The sequence below is a fragment of the Macrobrachium rosenbergii genome, chromosome 14 (assembly GCF_040412425.1).
Source record: "Macrobrachium rosenbergii isolate ZJJX-2024 chromosome 14, ASM4041242v1, whole genome shotgun sequence".
Lineage (NCBI taxonomy): Eukaryota > Metazoa > Arthropoda > Malacostraca > Decapoda > Palaemonidae > Macrobrachium > Macrobrachium rosenbergii.
The window spans coordinates 45,322,271-45,343,464 of record NC_089754.1 but is presented as its reverse complement, the minus strand read 5'-3'; the positions used below and the strand labels follow the sequence as shown (position 1 = coordinate 45,343,464).

The following is a 21,194-nucleotide window of genomic DNA, read 5'->3' as shown; positions in this document are numbered from 1 at the left end:
TTGTATGAAGTGAGTGATTAGATGACCTTTGTGGCCTGACTGTAATCACGATGGTAATATTTGCTGGTTTAGGGGTAACTGAAGAGTAGATGGTGATTTGTATTTATTGGATATTTTGCACATTAATGATGCCGTTAAAAATGCATGAATTTCCATGGCATTACTGAGTTTGCTGAACATTTTTGAATTTGCCGGACTTTATTGGGTCTTCTGACCATTGCTGAGTTTGCTGGACATTGCTGAGTCCTCTGAAAATGACTGAGTTCGCTGAATATTTTTGAATTTGCCGAATTCTACTGAGTCTCCTGACATTACTGTGTTTGCTGACGATTACTGAGCTTGCTGAACATTGCTGGGTTTGCGGAAACGTTCAGGAAAAGTATCTTGTTCTTCTTCAGAGGAAGATTCCTCCAGAATTCACGATTCTGAAAGAAAAAATAATTGAAATATGAAATATAATTATAAATTTGAGAAATAAATGTCGTGTGTATGCGTGTGAAGGGATTATTGAGCCAAGTCTCTTCTGTGGAAGTGAAGTAAGTTATAGGTGTTGAATGCCAGTGAAAGAAAAAAAGTTGAATCTGCTGAGAATATCCTAAGATTAGAAGAGCTTATGAGATTTCAGTGACTCTCTCTCTCCTGACTCAGTTTTTTATGCTTAATAATTATCCAATCTTTGGGGGTCAAGTTCCACTCCTTTACCGTTGCGCTCCTGTTTTCTTTTGGGCCTTGGGCAAGATAAGGATTCGATAATTATCAAAGATTTCTTTTCCTTACCTGTTTCCGTGAGTCCTCTTTCATCTTCGGGTCAGGAGTCAATGAGAGGTATCTGAAGTCGGACGAGGAGGTCATAGCCTCCCACTTGAAACCCAGCTGGAGGTCAGGCGTTGGGTTTCTGTAGATAAAGAATAAAAATCTCTAAGGACATCTGTGGCCCCTTTAGACATGCATTAGCTAATGCTCCTCTGATTCGCTGAAGTGTGATTAATATCTGCAAAAATAGATGGCTGAGGATATTGTGCCCATGACCGAAGTCTCTTAGAGATAGAGGGTCAGAGAGGGCTGTGGAGCTGGCGAAGGCAGGTGCAGGAGAAGCCAAGAGTAAACTTGAGAGAGAGAGAGAGAAAATGGCCAGAAAATGGCTAGAATATTTTGTTTTCGGCTAACTTTTTCGGCTAATGGCTAAACACGTTTTTTATGGCTAAACAGCATCCAAAATGGCCAGATTTAGCCGAAAAATGGCTGATCTGGCAACCCTGTGACTCAGCCTCAGCCTCAGGAAAGGCGTGAAAGACACCACAAACGGTAGTTCCCTCGTAGTAGTAGTAGTAGTAGTAGTAGTAGTAGTAGTAGTAGTAGTAGTAGTAGAGCAGCAGGTCAAATTTTGTGTCTATATCTTACTGGGCTTTCGCCTAAGAAAGCACGTGCTTCTGCTTAGAAAATTTGTCTAAGAAGAGATAATAAGTCATGAAGATAACTTCAAGCAGTTAGCCAAGACAGTAAAGGAAATTATTACAATATATTTATGCAACGGCAAGACTTCCAGAGAGATCCTTACCCTGTGCTTGCGAAGTTCGTCCACAGGATTACCATGATGTCGCTAAGGAACTGATCGTTGGAACGGCTCACCGGCGGTAAGTTAAAAATGCCATCGAATAAGTATGGTAGATCATCACCGTGTGCAACCCCTGAAAATAATTACATCTTTTTTAATGTTTAAATTGTTAAGTTTTAAACTTACAAGGACATCAGCATCCTACTGTGGTCAGTAAGTAAACTTGCAAGAAAGTGGACATTACATCTTTAAGGAGTTGAGGCTAACATTACCTCTCAAGAAAAAACTTTAACCTTTTGCAATGAAAAGGAAACAATATCAAATGTGACGTAATATGTAAGGATTTAGTTAATCTGTTACTGGGAAGATAAATCAAAGATCAATAATGTTAATAACACCTTTTATGTATACAGCTTTCACAGGCCTTTTTAGAAGTCAGGTTAATTATTTAAAGATATGGCTTACTGTTAAGAGAAAAAAAAATGCCCTATAATCCAGGGGATAATTTATTCCTTTAAAATATTCCCTGTACTTACACTGTTTCCCGAAGGATGCGTTGCGGAAGGACCTCTCGCCCCTGTGTTGCAGCTCGTACCTATAAACGTTCTTTCCGAAGGGCGCGTCTCGGGCGTGCAGGGCGCTAGCCTCCTCCTGCGGCATCACCATGAAGCCATCCGTAAGGAGCTGCCGTTGTAAAACACCTTATTTAGGTTAATATATGTTACAGCTGCTCACAAGCGTGAAGTTCGGAATTATAACTACAAGAACTAGGGAACTTGTGCTGATGCCTGTCAGCAGTTATTCTAAGACCGTGGAAATCAGGGAGAGTTCTTTTGTTTCAGAAAGATTAAGTTTATGCTAATATAGACGAATCTGAGCTGTGTTACCAAAGCGTGATGTGCAGGGTCAAATTTTAAAGTTATTTCCAAAAAACTAGTTGGAAGCGCAAGTTGCTGTGCATTTGTTTTATTTTTATTTTTGTCACGTGACCATAGGAGACAACTAGGCCACGCAACACGGCCATGCCGGTACTGGAAGGAAAACCGCTCGAAAGCCTCAAGAACCTCTTCTACTTCAGTCGTTTTTGATAGAATGCAATTATGTAGTGAAAAGTCGATTTTTTTTTACTGGTGACTGTTAATTAAATAGAAAACATACGAAGGAAGAGACCACAAACCCAGCGGCTGTAATTACAGGTAAGGTGGACTTGAATCGTCTTTTTGTAGTAACTGTTATTATTCTGCATGCGGTAGTTAGTATTAGACATCACAAGATCATTGATGTACAAGAAGTTCCTCAACCCTCGAAATTCAGTGTACTCTATATAAGCAGTCATTTCAAAAACATGGAACTGAAGCTACCATCTATAGGCTAGCTCTAAAAATTACTACGATTCTTTTCCTGACCAAATAAACAAGTTATTTACATGGTAGTTAGACGACTATGGAAGGTCGTAGTCAGAGTGGAGAAGGGTGAAGGACTAACAACCTCATCCCAGAAAGACTTGCTCCCTTATCACCTCTGAAACCAGCCCTTCTAAAAGGAAAACCTTATAATATATATATATATATATATATATATATATATATATATATATATATATATATATATATATATATACATATATATATATATATATATATATATATATATATATATATATATATATATATATATATATATATATATATATATATATTATGTATGTATATGTATATATATATATATAATATGGATCATATATAAAATATGGAACTTGATGAATGTATAAATAAAAATATGGAACTTGAAATGTATAAATAGGAAATGCCACGAAGGAAAGTGAAACAACAGGTGGTGCTAGGCCTTTCGACTTACTGTCCTTTACTTAGCAGACTCAGTAAGTAAAGGACACTTAAGTCGAAAGGCCTAGCACCACCCGTTGTTTCACTTTGCATCGTGGCATTCTGCCTTTATATATACTATATATATATATATATATATATATATATACATATATATATTATATATATATATATATATATATATATATATATATATATATGTGTGTGTGTGTGTGTGTGTGTGTGTGTGTGTGTGTGTGAATATGATGTAATTACCTGCTCAAAATGATCGACATTTCTCTCGGTAATATGAATATCGTCCATATAGTGGTAGAAAGCCCGCCTTGTCAAGAACTTCAAATCTTCTTCAGTTTCCGTTCCCACGAAGGTCGGCAAATGATTTGTGACGAAAGTTTCCATGAAGTCTCTATCTTCAGTTTGATTGGTATTCATAATTTCTGTGGAAATTTAGTTACGTCATTATACGGGAAAACAGTAAAAAGAATTGGGTAGAATTAATACTACACTCGAAGAGGATTTATAGTTCATGAACGTGTTATTCATCTCCTTATTCTAACCATGCACAGCTCCGACACTGGTAGCACCATAAGACAATGAAAGAGGAACAGGAGCCACCTAAAGTCACATGTATTACTCCAGTGCAGCCTCCTAACCTCAAGAGTACACACTGGATTAGAGTTTAGTGCATCTAGATAAGGAGAATTCCACCTGGTTGGTAATTTAAGCATTACGAGTAATTCGGAGGCACAAATCGGCAATTCTGCTTGAAGCTGTCGGAACCCAGATGGATGTTTCTCAAGCTAAATTTCTGTGAAAATGAGGGTCAACTTTATTATCATTTCAAAATTAAACCTCAGAGCTTTTTCTGGGTAATATTCGTAAGAAATTTTTCAGTATCCGTAAAGATAGATTTTTTTTCCAGTCATAAGAACAACTGTGGGAAAATTGACATTGAAACCACAAGATAACCAGGCCGAAAATATCATTTTCTGTCTCACCCATCGTAATGCCCGACGCTTCATTCTGACAGACGCCAGACATTATGTTCACCCTCTGGTATTTCCCTTCCTTCAGCAGGCGAGCTGGTTGAGCTGGAATGTAGTCTCCATCAACTCGGGGAACCATGTAGAAAGGGAAACCGTCATTCTGTTGAGGTAATTTCTTGCAGTGGAACTTTATACATTAATGTAAATACTAATGACAGTGGAATAAGTATTATGTTAGGCAGAGTTACTTTCAAAGCTTTTTCAAAGATTAAATATCTCAGACTAGAAATACATTTAGAGTGTGCATACCTGCGCTAAGGCGGATCCCTATATTGGCATAGTCTAGCTTTTGTTAGTGATCAGAATTTGGAAGACACATGACTGTCGTAGGCAGAACTAGTTGTCAAATTTATTAATTAAATCCACGGCCTTTCACACATGATTTTTACTTGCTAGAATTAACTGAAAAAAAAAAGGATTCTGATACTGATGCTCCCCGTGTGGGTAGTGCCGTCAGTGCACCTCACCGGTTGCACTGTAGGCATTACTAAAGGTTCTGCAGCTTCCCTTCGGCCCCGAATTGCAACCCCTTTCATTCCTTTTACTGTACCTCCTTTCATATCTTTCTTCCATATTGCTATCCACCCTCTCCTAACACATTTCAAAGTGCAGTTACGAGGTTTACCTCCTGTTGCACCTTTAAAACCTACCTACTCTCAATTTCCTTTCCAGCGCTGAATGACCTCATAGGTCCCAGTGCTTTGCCTTTGGCCTAAACTCAATATTCCATTTCATTCTATGTGCCATTCCTGACACTGATACTAATCCTGGTGATAAGGGTCCTTACTGTGTATGGCTCAGTAGCTTTGACAAGGTCCTCCACGGATGCATCTTTTAGGCAGGTGAGGATTTCAGTGCTGTTGATAGGATTTGCACTGACGCCAGGGTAACAGAGGCTTCTCGCTATCTTGGTCGCTATGCTCGCGTGATCTTTGCGTGTCGCCCAGGGATTGATGGCAGTTCCAGATTGCATGATGACTTGATTGAATAACCCTGGGTGAAAATTACAGCTGTGACAATAAATATCCTTTTAAACTTTCAATCAAGGTTTTTAATGTCTCAGTCGGTAAAGTACAGGACACCTTCCTTTCCAGAAATCGGTGGAAATGTAATATTTTACTCTTGTTGACATTAGGTGGTATATTGTTGCAAGGGCAGATGTGTGGAAGGAACTCTGAACTTCATGAAATAAATTTTCTGTGCTTTTTTTCGATGAGAGAGAATATATTTTCTTAATATTAGCAGTATTAAGATTCCATCTTGCAAATGCTTATTACAAATGGACTCCAACACTGGTTCTTTCTAGTTGGAATTTAGCTCAAGACTAAGAGAAGGAAATCAGATAGACTGAAACTGGTTTCGAAAGTAAGATTATACATTAGTACGATTTGTATTATCATACGGACATAATTCATGTTATCAAAATGAAACCATATCTCCAAGAAAAATAGCTTTTGGTAGAATTATGGTTAGATGGCAGGATGGAGGGAGAAATAAATACCAAAAAAGAGACGGCATAAGTTCTGTATGTCGAAGTATGAAGGTGAGGTGGACATCCCTGGAACATAACCTTTGTGCTGCTTCGTGGAGAATAGTACGTGACAGTGCCAACCGGAGGGTATGATGATGGGGACTAATAACTAATGCTTATAAAGTTTCCTTAACAGTCCCCTAAAACATTTGGCGAATTTCTCTTCATATTTTTGCAAACTGATAATTATTCAGACAGGTAGAAAGTAGAAGTGAAAGGAAGTTTGCTAAACATTTGAAGAAGAAAGACGGAATGTGCGATCTCTTACCCTTTGCATATGGTGTCAGCATCTGAAAATGAGCAGATACAGCGCCAGCACTCTGTCCAAAAATAGTAATCCTCTTTGGGTCACCCCCAAAATTACGGATGTTCTTCTTCACCCATTGGAGTGCGAGGGTCTGGTCCCTTAGTCCAAGATTACCCGGTAAGGTTGCGTCACCCGTCGACAGGAAACCTGAGTTAGTGATAGGAGGAAGTGAAGCTCTGTTGGCGTGAATAGTAATCGAAAAAATATTCACAAGGCACCGTTTTTATGTGCAAGCATTTGGAGTGTTTTTAACCTTTAAATGCTCGGGATGTGTGACAAGGGTTGTCTTGCAGATCTGATTTTTAAGAAGTTCTTTACTTCTGCTTCTTTGGTGTTGCCATTTTCAGTCGTCAGTTCTATGTTTCTTATAGGCAGGAAAGCACACGGAATTGAGGGGAACTTAGGTTATTTTTCTCAGACTAATACGTCATGTTATGGCCTCTAAATTATAAACTGTATTCATGTTTATATGCATAATCTATTTTTATCTAACCTTTGATAAAAGATATTGCAAAAATGAACATACCAAAAACACTGAAAAAGCAGAAGCCTTACAGTACGCGTGTATGTGATTTATGCTTCTTGAGCCTTTAAATAATAAAGCATTTTAAATGAATCTTGCTCATACATCATGAAAGCTACACGAAACAAACATATAAGTCATACTTACCCAAGGATCCTAATCGATACTGAAGAGAAACTAAAACTATATTTTTGACCAGCAGACGTTGAGGTGTTCCACCCATCATGTCAGCACTGCCAAACTTCATTCCTCCTCCGTGTATATATACCATGACTGGGAACTCTGCGTCGCGAGGCTGGGAAAATGGGAAACAATTAGATTATGTTACTTGCAGTGACCACCTTGTGTGTGTGTTTTAACAGCCGACCACTGAAGCAGTAGGCCACCGCCTAGGCTACTCGGCTACAGAGGGAATAAAAGGAACGGAAACACAAGGCCAGTGCTTAATCTACTCAGCTTCAGGCCTGAGTGGATTAAGTTTTGGCTTAATGTTTTGGTGGTCAGCAGTTTAATCTACAAGGAGCAGGTTATTGTCAGCACCTGTTTTCAGACAGTATTGCCTGGTCATAATGGGAATCAGGATATGATCCAGTTGCAAGACTTTGCTACTCCAGAATGATAATTTATGCCTGGCAGCAACAAAGTACATTGAAATGGTGAAAATCGCGGGAGTCAAGGTAGAGAATGATCCTGCCATCCTTACACAAGAGAAAATATTTACCTGAGGAGTATAAACATTCAGGTAAAGACAGTCTTCTTCTCCTGTGATTCCATTTGTTTTTCTCAAGGAAATTCCTACAATGAGTTGGGGACATGGAGGAGGATCAATGTCCTCTCTCAGGCCTGTCCACGGACTGGCTGGTACAGGATTCTGTAGACAAGAATTATCTAGATATTAAAACTTGTATTGCTTTTGTCATTATACAGAAATGGGAAAATCCTGCGATACAAAAGGATATGAGATATGCATAAAGGGGGCAAATCTTACAAATATCACAATCTGCAGTATTACAGGGTACAAATTTCCGTTGAATTATTACATCTGAAAATAAGGAGAAATAGGTACAGAATAGGATATCTGGTAAAATGAATGAATTCTATTAGTGGCAAATTCATATAGTGGAGTAACAGAACGAACAGGTGAATCAGCTGATGATAAAACTTTCAGCACATTCAAGTTAACTCAACATAGTCTATTTATTTTACACAAATACTCTGCAGGGTGAACACTGCCAATCTGCAATCAAAAATGACTAATATAATTGTCTGAACTTTAATTCACCAACAAGGGAACTAAGTGGCTTACAAACCACTGCCTTGAATCTTAGGTTTCGTTGAAAGCCTGTCTGTTGAGCATCAGGTTACAGACAAATTCGTCTTATGAGCATCATCCCACCGATGGGAGTTGTCTGTGGAAACTCCCTCAGAGCCAAGCTCTCAGGTTACTTATTTACACTTGCCTTGAATCTCAGTTCACCAACAGGAGGTTGAGCGTATGGAATTCCCCTGAAGGAGTAATAAAATCGAGACTCTCCTAAGCTGTGCCTCTGGCCTCGAATTCTTCCTTGCTTCAGATTCAGTTCAGTGAAAATCCCAGTGTCTTCAGCTAACGTCCCATTGCAGTTTGCAATCAAAATCAGAGTCACTGTCAGTATCCAAGGCACCATCCTGTCAGAAAAAGTAATTTGAAATGGTGTAGTTATTATTTTTAAAATTTCTTGTCGTTTGTAGTGTTGTTTTCTCTCTAAAATCTTGGAGACTTAAAATAAGAAATATTTATGGCAATTACAAATGGGTCTCATGCTTCCTTAACACATTTTAAATACTATTACAACTGTTATTAATAAAGATAGTAATAATTTTTATTGTCTGAAAAGGAAAGCAACAAAGTTCATACGATCTATTCGTAAGAATACTGCCCTATACTTTTTGATTCCTTAAAAGACTGAGTAGCCAACCACTGCCTTAGGCTAAATGCCTTTCTTTTAAAAAGATATAGTGAGTTTTCACAGCCACAAAATGAAACATTCCAACCATTTAATAATAATAAAAGTTAACATTTACTGGACATGAGCTCTACGTCGATGACATGTCTTAGTAAATAAAGAACGAAATTCAAGTTCCATGATTTTACATGGCGAAGGGGTATGTTGGAGCTACTGAATTTTGGACAAGCATTTTCACGAATGTTCTTGACGAAGTTTTGCGTTCTTTCCGTTTCGTTAACACCAGTAGAAAGCATGACATACTAATAAAATTAAAATCCAATGTCTGGATGACATCGCTAGGTCGGGATAATCCCTTTGTTTATAGCTTTCCTTGCAATATCTGATCGGCTGTCACAAATGTTCATCAGAAAAACTCAGAAATTGGTATCCATACGATCCCCCTGCACAGGGTCCAGTAAATTCTATGATAGTTTTTCGAAAAGAATTTAACAAATATAGATGATTTATAGACATCTGACGTCTACCATCTTAATTCTTAAGTAGCACCAATCACATCGTGAATTACAGCGCGCCATGTAGTGATTTACAGTAATTGTTCATTGAAAGGTCAGACCAGACAACACGAATTTAGTACAGGCGTCAGTGAAGCTGGTCTAGTTAAATGTGTTCTTTTAAGTCCGCCCTGAGATCTTAGAAACTACTTAGGCTAGAGGGCTGCAGATTGGTATGTTGATCATCACCCTCCAGTCATCAAACACCAAATTTGCAGCCCTCTAGCCTCAGTAGTTTTTATTTTATTTAAAGTTAAAGTTATCCATGATCGCGCGTCTGGCACCGCTATAGGTGCCAACAACACAGGCCACCACCGGGCAGTGGCTGAAAGTTTTATGGGCCGCGGCTGAGCGTTTCATGGGCTGTGGCCGAGACTTTCATACAGCATTATACGCTTTACAGAAAACTCGATTATGCTGAAGAAACTTCTGCACCATTTTTACCTGTTTGTTATGGAAATTCATGTTTTCAGTGAGTTAACTTGAGTTCACTCCACCTATACCTATTTTGGCCTGGAAAATATGATATTCCTCTGTAAGAGTAGTTAACTTATTCAAGTTCCAAGTTCTGAGTAGATTTGGTAGAGATGCGAGTTTTAACTTTAGAGAAGACGGAACTTTTTTCTTTGGGGAGGGGGGGTTGATATTGATTGCTCAGCCTCTGTGGAGGTTTGCGGTTTCTGTACGCTCTTGTTGTTTTATTATTGTTTATTGTGTATATTTTTTATGTATAAAGATGGTTGTAGTGAAACAACACGACCCTGTAACGAGGCTATAATATCGAGAATTAAAAGCCACCTAAATATTTTTAACACTGCTGTGCTTTTAATTCTCGATGGTTGTAGTTTTGATTCAAATATATATATATATATATATATATATATATATATATATATATATATATATATATATATATATATATATATATATATATTATATGTATATGTATATGCATACATACATACTATGTATGTATGTATGTATGTATATTCATACATACATACATACATACATATATAGTGTGCATATGCGTATAAAGACTCACGTGACGTCAGAAAACTATACATAGATCCTGCTTACCTTTAGAATGAAAGATTGGAGGATTCTGGGAGGATAAAATACAAAGTTTGTAAGCGAGTGATGATGTTGGGCGCATAAACAGCAAACAGGAAAGGCGATACTGCACCAAACGACTTCCACCGTACTGTCTCTCCTCTCTCTCTCTCTCTCACTCTCTCTCTCTCTCTCTCTCTCTCTCTCAGTCGTTTGGGTCTAGTTTCTTACAACATCGTGATTGAGTGGTCCCAGTTGCTCTCTCTCTCTCTCTCTCTCTCTCTCTCTCTCTCTCTCTCTCTCTCTCTCTCTCTCTCTCTCTCTCAGTCGTTTGGTTCTAGTTTCTTACAACATCATGATTGGGTAGTCCCAGTCTCTCTCTCTCTCTCTCTCTCTCTCTCTCTCTCTCTCTCTCTCTCTCTCTCTCTCTCTCTAAATATAAATACGATGTCTGTATGGCATTTGTTCAGGTCATATGTCCTCAGGCGTTGGTAAACACCATCACAGCAACAGTGAGTTGGATGTTCTCCTTGTGTTTGTTTCTATATCTCTCTCTGTGTCTGTCTGTCTGTCTGTCTGTCTGTCTGTCTGTCTGTCGTAACGCATCATCTTATAATTTGTTAAGTCTTCAGTCGAATGGACATTCATCCATTCAAGTCCAAAATAATTTGGATTACCTTGAAGTATACAGAGTAGGAATCAAGAATGACCGTGTATACTATTTACTGCAAATTCTTAAAGGCCTAGCAATACTTACTCTGTTTATTCTCTCGGATTTCGGGTCTTATTGTGACCCGTTGCACTTTACTTTCATCCCCTCTTCTTTGTTACAGTTTCATGGATTTTGTCAGACACTCTTTGTATGTCAGTAAAAAGGACAGGTCGAAATCTTAGTGTTTAGTAACAAGGAATCAAGGTTCCTTAAATTAGGTAAAGGAGAAACACAATGAAAACTGAAATCAATAAACTTTATTTAATCTCCAAACGGAGTTACAATTGTAAATAAGGGAATTGCTCTTTTATTAACGCTGAGGTTATAAAAAATCTCTTGCTCCTTTAAAATAAGAAAAGATGTTGCTTGTTTCACTGTGAATATGGACTGAACTGATTATTTATAACCATCTACACTGTTCCTTTGAGTCTGAATTAGGATCATGAAAAAGAAAAATATATTTCTGTTGGATATATGATTATTAGGAAATGGAGGTAGATGTAAAGGTTCATCCTCTTATATTAAGAGAGAGAGAGAGAGAGAGAGAGAGAGAGAGAGAGAGAGAGAAAAATTATGATCGAATTCACAAAATCTTGCATTTTTGTGCCTTTTCAGACGAAGGCTTAACTATCGTATGTATTGTTATTCTTGTTATTGAAAATGTACAAGAGGTCATGTGGAATAAGTCTGAAACGACACTGGCTTTGAAGGAATTTTCCACAATGTAGAATGACCCTAATATGTGAAAAGTAGAAGTGATCGAAAGATCAGCGTGTGAGAAAAGTCACTCTTAATCGTAAGTTAAAAGACTAGATTTCAGCATTAGCCTGGATTGTTATCACTCTCGGAAAGAAAATGCCATGAATATTCTGAAACACATTAGTTTCAAAAATTAACTTACAAAGTCAGTCTGAGGTACGACTTAAATTAGAAAAGGAGCCAAGTACAGTAGATATTTTCCCAAGAAGCCAATAAATACTGGCGCTTGTGTTACGCTACTTAGAGATGCTTTAACAGCTGAAAAACTTCCTAATATTTTGAAAATAAGTAATTTTCATTTAAAATGAGGGTTTGAGAGTCTGTAGATAGAAAATTATTCGCCGGTATTTCCACCGAAACTAATGCCTTTTTAAAATCTCTAGATAGTTTTTACAAGTAGAGAGTTTCACCAGACAGCCCGTGGAAATAATCCATTATTTGATGATTTCCAAAAAAAAAAAAAAAAAAAAAACCTTTGGAAAAAAATTCTAACGCTTTCGGAATATTAATTTTCACCCAAGCATTTGCGGAAAGAATCCTTTCCACTTTATAAGGTTACACCTAGGAATATATATCGGTAATCACTCGAACTTCAGGGATTCACACTTGAGACTTTATGAAAAGGATCCCTTAAAATTTAGGGATTTCACTACCAGAATTGGTTCCTTATTCGAGGGATCCTGGCCTAGGGCAAGGGTTCGGTATTCAGCTCGTAAGTGGGTGGCTTCGGCCGGCCTGAATTTGGTACCAGAGGCTCCCAGTAGTCTCGCCCTGTTCTGAAAGACGATATAAAAGATTAACGCACTCATTCGCTCCTCCCATTGGCTTTCTGGTCTCTACTGCTTGCACCAGACTCCCATGGTTATTAAAATATTCATCAGTGATTCTCTCTCATTTAATAACACAAGGGCGTTGTACTAGGCTTAAGAGACTAAAATTTTGGTTGAAGAGACTAAAAAAGTTTTCGTTTTTTTCTGAGAGTAACAATGAGTAGCACAGGGCCTGTAATCTCATCCCAAGAGAATGTATTTAGGAACAGACGGTGTGCGTCTGGTGTAAGCGGCAGTTGATTACGCTGATGTCAGGGAAGCCAAAAGATAAAGTGAGAATTAATCAGAAAACAAATAGGAATAAAATCGAGACGACTCACCTCTCCCTGATGAACGAGTAAGAGCTTAGCTGATTGAATCCGCCCCAGGGCTTATGTTTAGCACTGGCAGGAGGCAGCCTCCCTCTCTCTTCGGCAAGTTCCTCCGCAATAGCACGGATGTGGTAGGCCTCGAATCCGCAGCACCCTCCGATGTACCGGACGCCTAAGTCGTAGGCCTCTCGGGCGTACTTGTGGACGTCGAAGCGGGTGATGACTCTAGGTTCCATGGCTGAAATTGTTTACGATTTAGGTTGTTTTTCCGACAGTCTTTGTCTCGTGGTTAGTGCATGTTATTCCATTTAATTACTGGGTGAAGGGTACAGTGTTTGCGTATGGAATATGTCATTAAATTATTCAACGAAATTCATTAAATGGGTAAGAGAGTCATCTTACTTTAGGTCTTCACTGTCACTCAGTAAGGTTAGTTATATTGACGAGGATTACTGAAACTGAAAGGTGCATTTTGTAGTCGGACCAGTCTTATTCCTGTTGCAAGACCAGACCACATGTTTTGATCTTTCATGTTCCCTTATTAGCCAAGTTTTATAAGTTTACCTTTTTGTTGACTAGATTATCTGATTTTAATCTGATATTTTTAGCAGTAGTTTATTATACGGTTCCTATCATGGCGTTATTAATAATTTTTCGATTATGGATTTTTCGTATTTTCTTTTGCTGTGTGCATATTTTGAATAGTAATGGTAATGATGCTAATGATGATAATACGGTAATAAGGGTATATCACTCCAACACATAATACACACACACACACACACACACACACATATATATATATATATATATATATATATATATATATATATATATATATATATATGTGTGTGTGTGTGTGTGTGTGTGTGTGAGTAATTTTATAATGTAGAAAAAAGTGATTCAGTTACCAAATGGATATTCCGGGCAGGAGAGATAACCTTCTTTGCCTGTTCCCGTGGTGTAGAATCCGTTGGGTTGTGTCATGAGGAAGGGCTTCAGACCAGCTTCGTCCAGAGCTTTCTTCATCAGCTTCATGGTGTCCAAGGTCATGTGAGGGTCATAAAGACAGTTCACACCAACTGTCAAAATGAAAGAGACTTTCTTTAAAAGCGAGAACTGTCAGAATGAATCCTTCAGAAGTGACAGATGTCAAAATGAAAGAGACTTTCTTTAGAAGTGACAGGTGTCAAAATGAAAAAGACTTTCTTTAGAAGTAAGAACTGTCAAAATGAAGGAGACTCTTTAGAAGCGAGAATGTCACAGTGAAGGAAAATTTCTGTAGAAGAGGGAACTGTCAAAATTGAAGACTCTTCAGACAGGTGTCAAAGGGATGATATTTCTCTTAAGAGTGACAAATGTCAAATGTAAAACACTTGGTTCTTTTTATTGTCGAGAGGAAAAGAAGATTTCTTAAAAAAAAAAACTGTCAAAACACAAAACAAATGGGGGACAAAAAAAAAAAGGAAAGAAACCAAAGGCGTGCCCTGCACTACACCGTGAGTCATCTACCCTAAGGGGCCAAGTGACATAAGAAATCCATCCACTGTGGCGTCTGGAGACAGTAAAGACCTACCGACATCGGCCCCAGCCTTGGCCATCCTGACGGCACATTCCCCAGCAGAGACTCCTGCATGATCCCCAGTCACTCCGATGCACATAGTTGCCACCACAGGCATCCCCGATTTCTTCACTTCCTCGATGACCCATTCCATCTCCTCCACGTGCATGAAGAACTAAAGTAAATAAATAAATAGATAAATAAATAAATAAATACCGAATCAGTATATTATGCGTGTGGATTACTCACTCTAGTTCTTCAGTGACTCTTACCACTGCCAGGCGTAAATCAGACTCCTAAGGTCTCTCGCAAGTTTCCGTAAAATTGGCTACCTTTTGGATTTCATTGACTCAGACATGCAGCTGCCTTTTCGGGTTTTAGTGGATTTGTTTCCGAAGTATCAGATCTTAGTATTGATAGGTTATTTGTAAGTGTTATCTTTGAATTTTTATTTTAATTTAGAATTTAGCTTCATTTACTAGTTATGATCTACAGAATTACTCGTCATTGCTGAAATAGATTATATATATATATATATATATATATATATATATATATATATATATATATATATATATATATATATATATATACATACATAATGTGTGTGTGTTTGTGTGTGTTCACAATCATTTTCATACACTGTTATTTTTGTTCAACATCGTGTAAAATGGAGCGAGTCCATTTTAGGTGATGTTTTATTCATTTCTTAATAATGAATTTATTGAAACTAACAAACAGTACCCTAAAACCTTTTATATATAGTTTTGGTACAGGAAATATTAAGCACTTTTCCGTCAGTAACCCTTAATTTTGAACAAAATACCCCGTTCCTGAAAAAAAAGATAAAAAAAAAACTGCGTGGTACTGGACTTCACCCTTGAGCGACTCAAGAAATACATAAGAATTTAGAGAATTCTATTTATTTTAAGTAACTAACCTCGCAGATAATAAAATCAATTTTATTAGCGATGAAGGCTTCTACTTGTTCCCTGATTTGACTCTGGATAGCTTCTTTTGCCTTGCCCTGGGTATAGGACGGGCACTGAGTGACCCCTCCAGCCACCAGGGCATCTCCCTCACTGGCCACTTCGCGGGCGATGTGGCAGGCTGCTTCGTTGATCTGAGAACACTGAAAACAGAGACGAATGTCGTGTCAGATATATTTACAGCTCCGAGGTCTCACGCCCTCTAATTCCGTAATTCGAGGCATTGCCCATCTACGAGTACATTCGAAGCTAGGTCGGTTGTTATTTTTTATTACAGTGTTATTGTTATCATTGGAATTGACCAGAATGTTGTGCTCTTGATGGGAAAAAGGAAAACCTTTTTGGGGGGGTTGTAGAATCTTCTGCCTGATTGTCTTGTTATAACGTTACATATCCTTATACTTTCGGATACACTAATCCCATTCTCAAAGATCAAGGTGAACTGCTCTGGGAAGCTATTGTTGTTCTCGATAGATTAAGTCAGCCTTATCCTGACACTAACCGTTGCTACTAAAGCAGCTCGTAGTAGGTCTTGAAGTGTCTTACCTCAAGGTAAGATTGTATTTGTCCTCTGAATTGACTCTAGAGGCGTCTTCTCCCTTGCACTGAGTGACCCTCCAGCCATCAGGACCTCCCCCTCATTGGCCGATTTTTGCGGAGTGAGACATAATTCTTTTGGATAGATCCCGAGAAATCCTGTACAAACGGATTATCCGTTTGATCCAGATTCATTTGGTAGTGCCTTTGTGGAAAAAGGAAGGGGAATATTCATTCGTATAAAAGAAGAGGCAGGTGTCTCCAGACCGCAGTTCAGCCTGAGCTTTGAAATGGGATTAGTGGGTCCAGAAAGTCTTAAGGATAAGTAACGAGTTATAAGACCATTATACAGAAAAATCAACGAAGCAAAGAGAATGTTTTAATATCATCATTAAAAATCTACATGTAAACTGTAAGCATTAAGATATATTTTTGAATTTTACTTACTCTGAAATCAGGGCATTAGGACTCACTGTGGAACCAAGGTATCAAGACTTACTTTGAAATCAAGGCATTAAGACTTACTGAGAAATCAAGGCACTAAGACTTACTGAGAAATCAAGGCACCAAGACTTACTGTGAAATCAAGACGCTAAGACTTACTGTGAAATCGCGCCCAGCTTGATTCCCTCCCAAATTAAGTTTATCGTCTGTGGAATAGAACGTGAATGTCTGCATGACGTCACTCCCTGCTCTTAAAAACTCTCGGTGTAGCTGCCGAACTGAAATTATGACAGGGATTAGTAGCGGTCTGTTGAGATTAGGGTAAATAAGTATAATTCTAATAATATTAATAACTATCACTTTTATTATGACAAGGGTATCTGACCTGTCAAAAAATAGATAGTTATATCACATCAATGATATGTCAAATTCATTATGCTGGTCTGCTTTTTCTTGATTATGATTTTTTTTACTTAAACGCAGAATTCATTACCAGTAGAAAATACGATTAAATTTGCGTGTGCACGTTGCAGTTTGTACAGTTGAATTATTCAGAATGAGTAATCATATAGTAGAAACCTAAAGCAAACTTGAGTAGCAGTCTCCTGCTAAACAGAAAGCCTATATGAGATGAAACGATGAACAGAGGCAAAGCAATGGCAATAACAAATAACAACTAAAAACAGATAAAAAGCCGGAAAACAATTAGGCAAGAGCTGTATGTGTTATTGACTTGTCAGATACCCTTGTCGATTATGATTATTATCTAGACGGGTTCATTCAGAACTCCAGGTGACTTCAGCCGTAGTTAATTAGACTTTCCCCTCTCATTTTTCTTGTTTATCTTCGGGCTTTGGCTACATAACCCCGTTGGGGGGGGGGTGTTATTGCCGTCAGTGCACCTCATGCGGTGCGCTGTAGGCATTACTTAAGATTGTTTGCAGTTTCTTCGGCACCTAACTGCAACCCCCGTCATTCATAATTGAGTCATAGTGAAACTGTGAGGTTGTCCTCCTGTCACGCCTTTCAAACCTTTTTACTGCCAATTTCTGTTTCAGCGCTGAATGACCTAATAGGTTCCAGCGCTTGGCCTTTGGCCTAAATTCTGTATTTTATTTTATATATATTCTGCTGGATAGACATGGGAATCTGATTGCCTTTCTATAGGAAAGTAAATTAGTCTGGAGCATTACCTGCCTCTGGGTTCTCAATGACAGCTTCTGGTGTCCAGGGACCACCGGTGACGTATCCTCTTTTCTCGAGGGCTATCACAAAACCCCCATCGCCGATCACGACGCCCTCTTGAAGTCTTTCCAGCAAACCCTGGAATTAAACTAAATTGTATATGTTGAAGCAGAATAAAAAATGCCCTCAAGTACCTTTAGGTGTATACAACAAACAAAAAGGGACCAGAAAATATTTAACAAATTCTTGTTTGGCTTCATCATCGTTTCACCAACCCCAGCAGAAAGCGACTGGTGGTAAAATGTATAAAGTCACACCCATAAGATTATTTAGAGATTGCTGCCTTTACTTCTTCACATTACTGAGTGGTACTATGTAATTTCTGGAGAGCATTATATAGGATTACATCAACAGATACAAACCACAGTATCTGTGGAAACAGCAGTGGAAAACCATCCTGTTGATCTGAGTACGCAAGAAAGTCGTAGGCAAGAAATGCTAGACTGGTAGTCCAGTGCATGACCCCTTGAAATAGAACTGTCCATATTACTGGGCTATCAAAAGTATATTTTAATGAAATTATTTGTAAGAACCAGAAATAAATAATTTTAAGTGGCTTTTTTTAGTATTAGCTTTTGCAGCATTTGTTCACACAATAGACAATTTCAGGTTTTTCACATCTCATTTCATTCACTGGTGGCAGTACTTCAGCTATGTCATATCTCTTACCTTTCATTATCGTCGTTACTTCAGTCTTGTTTAGTCTCTTGTTATCTTGGATTCACTGTTAATTTTATTTAGTGAAGCGAGGGATGAGTACATAGGATGATATATACAATCAACATTCATTCTGAGGGCAACCAAATAGACTTTGTGCCATGTATTTACTTTTGATTGTTTTGACGGGAAGTAACACCTCGTGTTCTTTTGTCACTTCTTTCAATATTAACTTCCTAAGTCAGGCAACAAAGTTTCTATAACGTCAAATTAGAATAAAGTACATTTGTACCACATAAACAATAATTAGCTATAAATCTAGTAAAACCCTTCACTTTCACTGACCTTCTTCCCCATATTTACGATGTTACCTGCACGACTTCCCAAAGAATACTGCCCTTTACCTAATGCTCTCTCCTGACACCTATGGGTGAGTCATGCCACTTTCAGCTGTGCCAGCAAATGTCGCCGTCTCTCGCACAGAGCAGCTATTTTCTCCCAACCGTTGTTTACAAAATTTCACGTGAAACATTTCAAGTATTCCCTTACCAGAACTTCGGTTAGAAGGAAGTGAATCCTAAGGTTTGCTTTGTGAATTATGAGGACAGAAAGTATTATGCTCGCATCTTGCTTCCTGGTTGTTATATAAACCTTCTCGGGTCTTTCTCCACTCTTTAACCTCTTAATTGTTCTCCTTACAGCCTCAACAATCACTTTCAATAGCATTCTCAAGCTTAGGTTAGCCCCTTCCACTCTTGCATCATACAACTCTGCCTTTCATCTGTTCTCTAAATTCAACACTAAAATTACCGCGAACTTTGTCCTCTTCAGACAACAGTTTCCAATTGCTTCTCTTATTCAGAGATAGGGTTTCTTGTTGGTGAGGTAAGATAACTAATCACTGAGCCATGGGGACCAGTTCAGAAATTTATATATCTATCTGTCTTTCTATCTGTGCGCTATAAAATGGTATTGTTTCATAACGATATTTCAAAAGAGATATAATCGCATCTAGTATAATAAAATTGCAGTTAGTCTTTTATTTTCAGTGTTAGCAATGGATAATTAGTGGATTAAAAAGGATATCGTGTAACGTTATGTAACTACTTTTTAGCATTTTTTATTTTAGGATTATGTGTCAAAGTAATGTTTTTGGCTGTAGATTGCGTGCTTTTTTTAGATTCTGCTGCTTTGTTTCGGTCTATATTTTCTTTATTCATTCACTTGGTGTATATATATATATATATATATATATATATATGTATATATATATATATATATATATATATATATATATATATATATATATATATATATATATATATATATATATATATGTATGTATACGTATATATAAATATATATGTGTATATTTATATATAAATATAAATATAAATATATATGCAGTATATATATACACACATATTTCATATACATACGTAATTACATAAATACATAATGTTAATATTAACCAACATATCAATAAAATATTTTGGGTGAAAAATAAACATCAGAAATACCAATAAAAAGTAAATATATATGTAAGTAATTTTCAACACTTAAAGGAGTTATCAATATGGTTTTGACTATTTAATCTGCTTTACCCAGTAAGAGTGTAGAAAGCCACTCTAAACTCTTATCGAAGCTTAGATACCGAGTTGAGATGGAATGTAATGTGACATGTCTTACGAACATACAGACCTAATATAAACAGATGACCACTTGTTTGGAGGCCTTATGTTTTTGTTTGTTCATCGATAAGAATTGCATTTTATGTAACTATGCCATAAAATTCTTGTTTCTACCCACGTTTTTGTGAGGATAGACATTCACGTATGTGTCTTGCCGTGTATATATATATATATATATATATATATATATATATATATATATATATATATATATATATATATATATATATATATATATATATATATATATATATATATATATATATATATATATATGTATGTATGTATCTGCATATATATAATATATACCATATATATATTCATATATATCTCTATCTATCAATATATATATGTATATATATACATACATACATACATGCATACATACATAAATATCCGCGCACACTCACACCATACATGCATATCTCAGTTTGATTGTACATATCTTACCAGGAGTTTTAAACAGGAAAGAATGGTTTAAAGGCCTGATTAGGAAGGGTACAGAAAAGTTATAAAATATTATTTTCAAGACTAACTCCATGCAGGGAAAATCTGTCGTAAAATCTGTTGATAATGATAACTGGTGAAGTGTACCGGGGTATCGAGATTGCCAATCTCAGTCTTCAAGTGGCTCCAGAAGATGAAGCACCTCTGTTAATCAGCAAGTATTGTTGGGGAGGGGTTGCTAGACCTGTGCCGTGCTTCATAGGCGTTTAAGGGCTAAAACGCCGGTGACGCTTGATATATCCTGGTAGTCACCGGATCGGATGGGAAACAGGCAGCGCAGTAAAGCCTTCGACCATATATATATATATATATATATATATATATATATATATATATATATATATATATATATATATATATATATATATATATTTTATATATATAATAATACATATATATATATAATGTATGTTTATGTATACTGTATGTATATATGGTATTTATGTATATATATGTATAATGTACGTCTATGTATATGTATATACATATAAATGTATACATATAACTATATACATATATGTACACACACACACAAACGCTTTTGACATTTCCTGAGAATGCTTGATCACGTACCCAAAATTAGAAGTCTACA

At 37.1% G+C, this 21,194-nt stretch overlaps 2 protein-coding genes across 4 annotated transcripts; both read right to left on the bottom strand.

Moving 5' to 3' along the window:
• Positions 1-90: 90 nt before the first annotated feature.
• On the bottom strand, positions 91-10,593 carry LOC136846067 (carboxylic ester hydrolase-like). The gene is made up of 12 exons (XM_067116747.1): positions 10,387-10,593; positions 8,267-8,474; positions 7,528-7,677; positions 6,954-7,101; positions 6,245-6,430; positions 5,233-5,438; positions 4,398-4,545; positions 3,655-3,836; positions 2,092-2,239; positions 1,559-1,688; positions 778-895; positions 91-425 (listed from the first exon to the last, which is right to left on the bottom strand). Exons 2-12 carry the CDS (start codon positions 8,471-8,473, stop codon positions 312-314), a joined length of 1,737 nt encoding a protein of 578 aa, XP_066972848.1. The 5' UTR covers position 8,474; positions 10,387-10,593; the 3' UTR covers positions 91-311.
• Positions 10,594-11,306: 713 nt separating this feature from the next.
• Positions 11,307-19,145, bottom strand: LOC136846065 (betaine--homocysteine S-methyltransferase 1-like). Of its 3 annotated transcripts, none has more exons than XM_067116744.1 (8): positions 18,954-19,145; positions 17,696-17,825; positions 16,662-16,780; positions 15,473-15,664; positions 14,548-14,707; positions 13,883-14,053; positions 12,981-13,209; positions 11,307-12,606 (listed from the first exon to the last, which is right to left on the bottom strand). In XM_067116744.1, exons 1-8 carry the CDS (start codon positions 19,128-19,130, stop codon positions 12,516-12,518), a joined length of 1,269 nt encoding a protein of 422 aa, XP_066972845.1. In that variant the 5' UTR covers positions 19,131-19,145; the 3' UTR covers positions 11,307-12,515. The 3 variants fall into 3 exon arrangements, with proteins under 3 accessions (XP_066972845.1, XP_066972846.1, XP_066972847.1); XM_067116745.1 differs by lacking the exon at positions 18,954-19,145 and adding an exon at positions 18,750-18,901; XM_067116746.1 differs by lacking the exon at positions 18,954-19,145 and adding an exon at positions 18,417-18,677.
• Between the last annotated feature and the right edge of the window lie 2,049 nt (positions 19,146-21,194).

Excerpts from the sequence above, each read along its gene's own strand:
- LOC136846067 (XM_067116747.1), bottom strand. The coding sequence starts at position 8,473 with ATGGTGCCTTGGATACTGACAGTGACTCTGATTTTGATTGCAAACTGC. Across the intron at positions 6,431-6,953 it reads GTATCGATTAGGATCCTTGG|GTTTCCTGTCGACGGGTGAC; the intron begins GTAAGTATGACT and ends TCACTAACTCAG. Across the intron at positions 1,689-2,091 it reads CGCATCCTTCGGGAAACAGT|GGGTTGCACACGGTGATGAT; the intron begins GTAAGTACAGGG and ends AATTATTTTCAG.
- LOC136846065 (XM_067116744.1), bottom strand. The coding sequence starts at position 19,130 with ATGCTATTGAAAGTGATTGTTGAGGCTGTAAGGAGAACAATTAAGAGG. Across the intron at positions 17,826-18,953 it reads TCCTTCTAACCGAAGTTCTG|GGTTTGCTGGAAAGACTTCA; the intron begins GTAAGGGAATAC and ends GTTTAATTCCAG. Across the intron at positions 16,781-17,695 it reads CATTGAGAACCCAGAGGCAG|TTCGGCAGCTACACCGAGAG; the intron begins GTAATGCTCCAG and ends TCATAATTTCAG.